The following is an 11,120-nucleotide window of genomic DNA, read 5'->3' as shown; positions in this document are numbered from 1 at the left end:
CTTACTTTAGTCTATGCTAGTTTGCCAATGAGCCTGTCTCTGTTGCCTGAGCTCTGGGACCACAAGGGCATGCTACCACCATGGCTGACTTTCTTTGCATACATTGCAGAAATCAAATTCAGGTTCCCGTTCTTGGTTCTTTAAAAGCAAGTGCCTTACTGACTGCGTTATCACCACTAACTCTATTGGTCTGTCTATAAAACATGTTCATCTGTAGTTGTGCTAATTATTATGTAAATGGGAGATTGTATATAGTTTATTTTATCTTGAATCCATAATGTCAGAGAGGTGGGAGGAAAAGAAGACCTGGGTATTTGCACTTAATGTGCTGCATGCAGCCCTGCAGTTGGGATGTCTCATCTAAGACCTGGAAAGCATTTGCTTAGCCCTGTGCAAAGTAAGGAACAAAAGCAGGGTAGATGCCCAGGGAAGGTATGGAGAACTACATAGCCGGATGGCTGGAAGAGATGCAGTAGAGAGAGTAGACCTTGATCAAGAAGAGCTCTACAAGCCTTTCTCCAGGGTTCATATTTATAGTGAGGACAGAGTCTGTCGCATGGTTTGTAGCAGGAGTTCAGAAAGGTTGGGTATGCCTTTTACCGTCACTAGTCTGTGGAGATCAAATTTGGAGACAGCATATAGGATCCATGATAAAAATATTTGGAGGTTTATGAAATGGTTCAGTCTCTAATCAGGTTTTCATCCTGGGTTATGCATGGAGCTTGGGAGGGAAGAGGTGTGTTTCTGTCCAGAGAGGCCAGACTGCAATCACTGTTGTCCCCTTTTCTGCTCCCCTGGCAGGGCCTGCTGGTGACCGTGAATGGCAACCCCGTGGACTATCACACCATCCACCCAACTCTGCCCATAGAGAATGGCCCCGCCAAGACGGACCTGTACACTACTCCTCAGTACCGGTGGGAGCCCTCAGAGGAGTCCTCAGGTAATGCCCCACAGTAAAGTGAGCAGATTTGCTCAGGTGTGTGTGCCTCCTCTTCCATTTATAAAATTGGCACAACTTCCTGTTGCTTCACGTATGGTTTGCTTCTTTACTCTCAAACAGCCTCTGTTTTTAAACAGAAATGTTGCCACCCATAGTCACTAAAATTAGGGCTAATTTCCTTAGAGCTTTATTTCTAGTATACATCAGCATGGTTTTGTTCACATTTGGCTCCAGTACATGCAATAAGTGGCACGAGGCGGACAAAGTTGAAAAATAAAAACGTAAGAAGAAAGAATTTGAGTAAGCTAACTTTCATGACATAGGTTCTTGCTGTGTAGCCCTGCCTGGCCTGGACATAGACCAGGCTAGCCTCAGACTTACAGTAATTCCATCACCTATGCCTGCCAAAGGCTGGGATCACAAGCATGAGTAACTTCAGCTGGCAGCATGTTAGCTTTTTATAGCATTCAACGTGTGTGTGTGTGTGTGTGTGTGTGTGCGCGCGCGCGCGCGCACGCGTGTGTACCTACCCACCTATCCATCCACATGCTGGGTTTTCTATTAGTTAATTTGAAGGTCAATAGTTTTTCTGAATAATATTTTAAGAAAGAAATTTAAATGAAGATGATTTTAAGTCAATAAGAGGAGACTGGGGTGATTTCATCCACCCCTGGTGAGGGGAGCCATGTCATCAAAGAGAGGGTACTCAGAAAATTGGCACAGTACCTAGTAACAGAGAGTTTAAAGGTGGGATGCAGAGGAAGGGAGAAGAGGTTGCCTGCACAGTGAGAGGACAGAGATTGCAGGAAACGTCTCCCTTAAACACCCATTAGAGCAGTGGAAAGAGGCCAGTTATAGAAGACCCCAGGGAGCTGGCTGCTCTCCCTGGCCACCTAGAGCAAGTGTCTCTATATGCTGGCACCTGGGCAACAGAATAGCTCTAGAATGTACAGAAGAAACTTTAAATCAGAACCTTTCGTTAAGGGAGAAGCCTAGGCCTGGCCAAAGTCTCCCAGGAAATACAAACTCAGGTTCCAGGAGCATGTGGCAGACACTAAGAAGGACCACAGAGGGGAGGAGCCAACAAAGAGAACTATGCCTTTGAAGGTCCAGCTGGAGAAGTGGCCTTCATCTAGACCACACACACACATCATAACACATACATATACACATACATACACATACCATAACGAACACACTACAAATACCATAACATATCATATATATATATATACATATATATATATATATACATACACATATCATAACAAACGTACCCCACATACCATAACACAAACACATACCATAACACAAGACATACATGCACACCATGATACACACACACACACACACACACACACACACCATACCAAGAGCATAGCATAATGGTAATTCTTAGGTTCGTTTGATTTATTCTTTTCATTGCTGGGCATGATTTGTGAATTTTACCATAAACCCTAGGCTCATCCAACTGTAATGTTGGAGACATTAAAGATACTGGACTTCAGACCAAAAAGCCTGACAGCAGCCCATGCAAAAGAAACTGTGTAATCACTGATCTATGAGTGGTTTGTTCTTTCTCACAGGGTACTAGCTCTATTATTCCTTATTTATATGAATTACAGTTAATTTAAGTAAAAATTCAAAAAGAACATCATCTTACTGACAGATTAATATTTGGTACTACACAGTCTTTCTGGGTCAGGTATGTGGCGGTGCTAAGGATGGCTTCTCTGACTTGAAATCCAGTCAGGTTCTGGTCATTATTACAGCTGACCCTACCATCTGCTCTGTTGGCTTGACTGAGCCAGAATCTTCTTTTAATCCCACTGTGAGCCTGCTAACTGACCTGAGACTCCTGCCAACTGATGGCCAAGCTGACACATCAGCTCTGAGCTACCTCAGTCTCTCCACTGGGAAGTTACAGCATGGTAGCTGACTCCTCTCTAAAAGCAAGATGGTGGTTTGTTAAGAGAAGACGCCTGAGGTGAAAGCCACATTCCTTTTGAACTGAATCTGGGGCTGGGAATGGAGCACAGTGATAGGCATTTACCTAGCAAGCATTGAGCCCTGGGTCCCATTCCCTAGCACCAAAAACAAAACAAAAAAACACAAAAACAAACAAAAACAAAACAAAACAAAAAAAAATGACAAAACCAAAAACTGCCACCAAACCCTGAATCTGAGAACTGACAGTCCATCTGTTCAAGAGTGTTCTATTCAAGGGGAGAAACAGACAGAGTCATGAATACCAGAGGATGGAAATACCAGGGAAAAGCACTCTCTTCAGTGGAGATTCTCTTCTCAGCATGCCTGGGCCATTATTTCCACCAGTCAGAACTCATTGCTTCTGTCTGCCTGCTAGAGTCTATGCTAGTTAAAGACACTTCCTATACCAGAAAACACTGCTAAAAGCACACATGTGATATAGTATGGAAGTTTGCCATTGTGATGAATGTCAACTACATCCTTTCATAGTCATAGAAAGTGTTTGTCTCTCTAGAAAAGAAAGAAGAGGAAGAAGAGGACAAGAGAGAAGACTCAGAAGGGGAAGGGAGCCAGGAGGAAAAACGGAGTGTGAGAATTCATGCCATGGTCGCCGTGTTCCAGTTCATCATGAAGCAGAGTTACATCTGTGCCCTCATCGCCATGATGGTTCGTACTTGCGGCATCCTCCGGAGCGCTGGAGGTCCATACTCCAAGCCTCTCAGCCAGGGTCAAGACTCCAGTTTGGAAACGGGATTGACTTCAGTTAGCCTCAGCCATATCCAAAACAGATTTTCGTAAAGAACTACAGGATGAGAGTTGAGGGTCAGGTAGCAAATTTCCTGGAGTTGATGTTACCCATGAGCCTGATTGGCAGGTTGCTCTGCCAGCTGTTGCTGACAAAACACTTCTTAGTCTCTAAGAACTAAGCAACAAGGCAAATGCTTCTTTCACTTGTCTAACCACTGTTTTGTCCTTATAGAAGCTATAAAAAGAATAGCCTTTGTTAACTTGTCCTCATTGTTCAGTTAGGTGCCTCACAAACAGTTTCTTCTTGTAAAATTTCCAATTCCTATCATGTATGTCTGCCTGATATGAATGCTTACTCTCAACTTCTGATCCTCAAAATTCCTGTTTCTCACCCAGCTGTAGCCCACAGTCATCATGACCATAACTAACCACTGACTCCAAGTACTGGGGAAGATAAATCTGCTTTAATACTGCAAAATAGTACTGGGAGTAAAAGGCTTTTGACTCCCCCACCCCCAAAGGAAGAGCAAAGCCAATGTCAAGCTCAGCCATCTCCATTCCGGTTCTTCCTTCTCTCACAACAGATTGGGGAGATCTCCACTTCCCACCTACAAGTCTCTCTTGTCTAAAGGCCTTTTCTGTGCAGATAACATTGAACTCCCCAGAGAGTGTTGTACTGACAGCCACTGTCCTTTGTCCCCGTGACTCTGCAGGCATGGAGCATCACCTACCACAGCTGGCTGACGTTCGTGCTGTTGATATGGTCATGCACTCTCTGGATGATCCGGAACAGGAGGAAATATGCCATGATCAGCTCTCCTTTCATGGTTGTCTATGCAAATCTGCTGCTGGTGCTGCAGTACATATGGAGCTTTGAACTTCCTGAGATTAAGAAGGTCCCCGGATTTCTAGAAAAGAAAGATCCTGGGGAACTCGCTTCAAAGGTAAATGGATAAGGAAACCGGAAAGAAAGAGAAACAAGGATGACCATATCATAGTAAGCAAATTTTCATGAATGCAACCTCTAACTGATTTTAGAATGAAAACATCTGAGACCTAGAAATAGATTATATTATTCAGATGCCTCTCTTTTTATTCAGAGCTGAGGAATGACCCTAGGGATCTCACCATTGTGCCACATCTCTGTCTCTTATTTTGCCTTTTATTTTGTAACTGAGTCCTACCATTGCCAAGTTAGGGCTGAACTCACCCTGGAGCCCAAGCAGGACTGGAATTTGCAATCCTCCTTCAGCAACGCCCCCCCCACCCCCCAGGTAGCTGAGATCAACAGCCCATCAAGCCTGGCATAGATAACATGTGCACCATCCTGCTTTTAGTTTTGACTTAGAAACAACATTCTTTCTACGAAAGAGAATTATAGAACAAATTATTGTAAATTAATTGTAGCAGTAATAATAAGCTATCGTCTATGTTCCAAAGGTACAAGGTATGTTCTAAGTAGGTTTATTAGTAAGTCCTTTACCGAATCAGTTCTACTACTTCAACCAGGACTACTCCTGAATTGGTAATTAGATGTAGCAATGGGATTATGCAATGTGAAATAAAAAATGCAACATAGCTGAGCAGGGGTGGTGCACACCTTTAATCCCAGCACTTGGGAGTCAGAAGCAAGCGGATTTCCAGGCCAGCCTGGTCTGCAGAGTGAGTTCCATGACAGCCAGAGCTATACAGAGAAACCCTGTCTCGAGAAAAAAAATAAAAAAATAAAGTAAAAAAAAAAGAAAAGAAAAAAAGAAAGAAACAGAAAATGCAACATAACATACACAAAGGAATTGGAGAGGTTTTGGAAAGGTTAACCATTTGTAAACATCAGCTTCTTTGTGCATGCCATCACAGAGAATATTTTACCATGGCTAATACTTTAACTATGTTTGAAAAGCATTTTTAACAGCAGAAATGATGACAGTTGCCTTTTATTCCTTCTATTGTCAAGAACTTGCAGCCATAAACTGTCTGTTTATCTCCTTGAGCCATTTTAATGGCTTTGATTTCAGAAGGTTAAACATTACAACTTACTATTTTATGCACAAAGTCAAAGCATGTGTTCCCTACATGTTGGTGACATTAAGGCAATTTGAAATCCCGGCAGTTTAAAATCCCAACATGTATATTGAATGGACCTTCAATTTTTTTCTTCACTAGATATACAGGAAACTAAATATCACCAGAGAAACACAACCATATAAAGTGAAACAGTCTTTTTCTGGAAGCCACTATTTACATGTGTCCAGGCATCCCCAGTTCTGACAACTGGTATACCTGAGACATTTACTTTGTGAGTAGGTTAACAAAGGATGGGTCCACAGCAGACTTTTTGAATTAGTGTTAAAAGGGGAATACCATTGATCTTCTATTTAACCGAGTGTAAAAATCTCACTTATCTGAGCACCTGTAAGGCTTGTCCCACCCTGGCTCATCTGCCCAGGTGTGTCTCCTGATAAGAACACCTCAAAGTACTGTCACTCAAAGGTTACCTATCAGACCATACGACTCTCCAGTCTTTTCATATAGGAGGAGTTCAAACTCCATCTCTTCAGCTGAGTTAGTCCACTGTAGCTTGACCCAGAGCACTTGAGAGATACAGAAAAAAAAAAGTTGGCTAATTTGTAAGATTAAATTCTGTCTAGTCTAAAATTATTCATTCTTGGAAAGATTATGTTATTTTAGAAATAAACTCTTGACTAGTTTGAAAAAACATTATTGGAGACAAGGGCATCCACTTAGATAAGTATGGGTTCACAAAATCTCCAATGTAATGATATTCATGAGAACACATGACTACCAAGTGAGGTGGCACAGGTCTGGAATCCCAACAGTTCAGGAGACTGAGGCACAAGGATCTCAAATTCAAAGTTGGGGCTACAGAATGACTCCAAAGTCAATATGAGCTCCTGGGTGAGACCTTGTCTCCAAATCAAAAGTTGGAGGGTTGAGGTTCGCTCAGTGGTAGAGAGGATACCTAGCCTTGGAGGTCAATCACCAGGTCGGCTAAATAATTAAGCAAATAGATAGATAGATAGATAGATAGATAGATAGATAGATAGATAGATAGATAGATAGATAGGTGGATTCATGGATGGATAGATAGATGCATGGATGGATGGATGGATAGATAGATAGATAGATAGATAGATAGATAGATAGATAGATAGATAGATAGATAGATAGATAAGTAAATGCTACTAACTAGCAATATACCATCTAGAGAATACCTGAGAGTTAGCGTGACACAAAAGAAGGAAAAGGATGTGGCCTCTGACCTTTAAGAGCTGTACTCACTCAGAGCAGCAGGACTGAAGCTCTTTGCAGCATTGTCCAAGTCTGGCCTTCTCCTGGCCATTCTCAAATTCTTCCCTTCAGGGAAGACCCCATGTGCTCCTAATTATTCTTAACCTCTCACTACATGTTAACGAAACGGATATTTTTCTTAGTTTTCAACTACTGTTCATTTAGTAGAGACTTGCAAAATTTTAATGCCCAGTTTTCCTCGACATACCAGTTCTCCAGTTCCTGACCTTGTTCATCTCTGTGTGTTAACCAGGCTTCATTAATACTGATTTTTAGTTGAAGGCAAATGATAGCTGACACAGATGACTGTGTAACAAATGAAAACACAAGGAGAGAGCAAGCCACCCTTAGCTTGTAAGTTGGTTTTCATTTCTTTGGAAATACTTAGTGGAAACCTTTTCTGAACCAGAATGTATCATGTCGCGCCCACTAAGAAGTCCAGAACTGCCCAAGACAGACAAATGTTACTAAGATGTGCAGACATTGTCACACACTGATCATGGGGGTGGGAATTGGTGCAGAAACCTTAGAAAATGGAAATTTGTCAGTTCCTCCAACAGTTAAACACTCAGCACAAGATGAGCAGTGCCAGGTGTAAATTTAGAGAACTGTCCAAGACAGATGGAAGCACGGAGACATGGGAACACTTAGATGACTTCTCATAGTAGTGTTATCCATTGTAGACAAGTCAGAAACTCAAATGCTCTCAACTGAAGAGTACATAAGCGCAATCTCTCATCTTTATAAAATAAGATACTGTTCCCTAGTAAAAAGGCAAAAAAAAAAAAAAAATGAAGTGCTGTATACATATTATAAGGTGATTAAGCCTTAAAAATATGCTAATTAAGTGTCATTTACAAAAAGGCATGTATTGTGTAACTCTCTCTACTTAAAATGTCCACATTATATATATAAGTACAGACAGCAAATAGATCAATCATTGGCAAGAACTAATACATGAAAGAAAGGGATGATGAAAACCATGCTGTTTTGGGGGGAGCAAAGAAAAGATGACAAAATAGATTGTGGTAATAATTTGTAGCCCTGGAAGTAGACTGAAACCAACTAAGTAGATATTTCCCAGGAGATTTTTAGACTCTAATCCAGAGCCTCATGAATGCTAAGCATCCAGTCTACCACTGATCTATACCTAACCTTTGCAATATATTCTTGAAATGAGTAATTTGTGTAGTAAGCTAATTGTGTTTTGGTAACACTATTACAAAAAATAAAAATGACCCTACTATGTGATAGACAGCATGTTCCTAGAGAAATAGGCTCCTTCTATTAGCAGTTGTTTTCCAGCTCCAAGAAAAGGTCAACATAGACATGTGGAAGCTTAGAATTCTTTCTTAGCCATCACAGAATGAACAGGAATAGCTAGCTGGTATATTTTCTGGGATGAAAAGTTCTTTTTCATATCTGTGGAATTCTTCGAAATAAGGAATATTGAGGAGTCAAAGGGTTGTTACACAAGACAATCTCTAGTAGGCCCGGACTATCAAACTATCAAGAGGAAATGAGTCTCTGGCACTGATCTGGAAGGAGTCCAGTGCCTGAAGTTGGTTTTCTGTTAAATGGAGAGTGTCCATCATCCTGAGTGGTGCACATGATCATAGCATATGGGTGATGCTCACACTCAAAAGGAGTTGCTAAATAGATAGACTTATGCCCTGTGCTCCCACAACTATGGGGGAGAAAAAGCTTCAAATGGTTGCTGAGCCCCACCTCTCTCTACTTTCAGATTCTCTTCACCATCACGTTTTGGCTGCTCCTGAGGCAGCATCTCACAGAGCAGAAGGCCCTTCAGGAAAAGGAAGCCCTTCTGTCTGAAGTCAAAATTGGAAGTCAAGAACTTGAGGAAAAGGGTAAGTGTGGGACAGGAGTGACGGCTCCATAGTTAAGAGCACTGGCTGCTCCTCCAGAGGATGCAGATTTGATTCCCAGTGCCATGTGGTGGCTCCCAACTGTCTGTAGCTCCTGCTCCAGAAGATCTGATGCCTATCTGATCTGGGCTCTACAGACAGAAGGTAACCGTTAGAGCATTCGTGTGAGCCCATGGGGGTTATTTTTTTTAAAAAATGTGCTATTATAACTTTCAGAAATGTTATTCCCAATGGAAGGCAACACTAAATATCAGAGAAACTTTCTCTGAAGACATACTTCTAATGAGAACTAGTACCAATGAATTAACTCAAATCCCTTAATTTTACATTCTTGGCTATTAAAAAATAGGGGTAAAAAAGAAGAAGAGGGAGAGAATGGAAGAGAGAGAGGGAGGAAGGGAGGAGCAGTGAATTATTAACGTATCTTTAGCTTTTGTCTTTCTGTATAGATAAATGAAAACTAGCCCTCAAACTCCCTAGGCAGATGAATAATATTTTGTTGTTTATAGAATGGATTAGGTGGTAAGTGAAATGAAGGTTGGGGACCTGAAAGATGGCTCAGTGGTTAAAGAGTGCCTAGTGCTGAGGAAGAGGACCTGAGTTCAGTTCCCAGCATCCATGGTGGGCAGCTCAGAACTGTCTGTCTCTCCAGGTCCCCAGGATCTCCTGGACTCTTCTGGCCTCTGCCAGGATCTACGTTCATGCACACATGCCCTCCTGTCTCTGTCACATGCACAGATAATTAAAAAAAAAAAAAAAAAAGCACTAACTAGTGCTTTTAAAAAAAACGTTAAGTAGCACCCCATGGAAAGGGGAGTGCCACTGTGGAGAAGCTAGGATGGCAACCCTAATGCAGTACGTGATGAGAAGCCCAGCACACATCAGCTACTGCTGCTTAGTTCCTATTAAGTCTAACCATTGATTCTTGTTTCAGCAACAATTGTCTATAAGATTTGAATCTTGGCTGCATGAGCTTAAATGTCTGTCTACTCAGCAAACTGATTTACTATTCAGTTTAATGGTTTATTTAGCATAAATATTCAAGCCCACTTCAGGTTTACTCCCTTCCCTCTGGAAATCCACTGGTTTCTTGGAGAAATGATTCAAATTTTAAAAGCTTCAGAAAGACAGAGCAAGTAACTTTAGCAATACAGTATACTGAATATTGTCATATTTTAGGTCACACGGTGCTTCGGATCAAGACTGCTAGCATTGGTCTCATCTTTATACTGCTTGTGCTGTCTTGAGCCATGAAGTAATTAGGATCAGAAATGGCATCATAGTTTGTTTGTTTGTTTGTTTGGTTTTTGGTTTTTTGAGACAGGGTTTCTCTGTGTAGCCCTGGCTATCCTGGAACTCACTCTGTAGACCAGGCTGTCCTCGAACTCAGAAATCCACCTGTCTCTGCCTCCCAAGTGCTGGGATTAAAGGCGTGAGCCACCACCGCCTGGCCATAGTTTGATTTTGACAATTGTTACACATTTATCTTTATACTGTCTGACTCTCAATACTAAAAATGTAAAAAGTGATGCAGAGAGGTTAGCATAAAATATTCCTGTACACACTCCACTTTATAAAAGTTATAAAGACCGCCACTTAGTTGTCAGTGTTGCCTAATTCTTTAGAGCCATGTAAAAAGCATGTAATAGCTCAGAAAACATATCCTTCCATGTCTGAATATGTCACCTGCAGCCAAAGCATGGCTGTAGCCAGGAATAATAACATGGCCTTGTGTCTTGAAGATGAAGAGCTCCAAGATATACAAGTGGAAGGAGAGCCTACAGAGAAGGAAGAAGAAGGAGAAGAGGAAATAAAGGAAGAGAGGCATGAGGTAAAGAAGGAAGAGGAAGAGGAAGTGGAAGAAGATGATGACCAGGACATCATGAAGGTGCTGGGCAATCTGGTGGTGGCCCTCTTCATCAAGTATTGGATCTACGTCTGCGGGGGCATGTTCTTTTTTGTCAGCTTTGAGGGGAAAATCGTCATGTACAAAATCATCTACATGGTGCTGTTCCTGTTCTGCGTGGCCTTGTACCAGGTCAGTAAACACACGGGCCCAGCTGTCTAGTTCTCACACCTGACACAGGAGTAGAGATGAGTTCTCTCCATAGAGCATATCCAGAAAGAAAGTGATGACACTCAGAATCTCAAGTCAAGAATGGCTAGAACCAGTGTGTTCTTCCTCTCTCTCTCTCTCTCCCTCTCTCTCTCCCTCTCTCTCCCTCTCTCTCTCTCTGTCTCTCTCTCTG

The 11,120-nt window shown here is 41.8% G+C and overlaps 1 protein-coding gene across 9 annotated transcripts in view; it reads left to right on the top strand.

Annotated features, from left to right (window-relative positions):
- The window catches only part of Piezo2 (piezo type mechanosensitive ion channel component 2), a 388,432-nt gene that overhangs the window by 285,134 nt on the left and 92,178 nt on the right, over positions 1 to 11,120 (top strand). For all 9 annotated transcript variants that reach the window (XM_031365853.1, XM_031365850.1, XM_031365855.1 and 6 more), the window contains 5 exons: positions 802 to 940; positions 3,444 to 3,595; positions 4,390 to 4,620; positions 8,730 to 8,853; positions 10,614 to 10,909. In XM_031365853.1, the coding sequence (XP_031221713.1) occupies positions 802 to 940; positions 3,444 to 3,595; positions 4,390 to 4,620; positions 8,730 to 8,853; positions 10,614 to 10,909 (942 nt within the window). The remainder of the gene's footprint in view (positions 1 to 801; positions 941 to 3,443; positions 3,596 to 4,389; positions 4,621 to 8,729; positions 8,854 to 10,613; positions 10,910 to 11,120) is intronic.

Source organism: Mastomys coucha, unplaced genomic scaffold, assembly GCF_008632895.1.
Source record: "Mastomys coucha isolate ucsf_1 unplaced genomic scaffold, UCSF_Mcou_1 pScaffold13, whole genome shotgun sequence".
NCBI lineage: Eukaryota > Metazoa > Chordata > Mammalia > Rodentia > Muridae > Mastomys > Mastomys coucha.
Note: the sequence above shows the minus strand (reverse complement) of the source record. Positions and strands in the feature narration are given on the sequence as shown.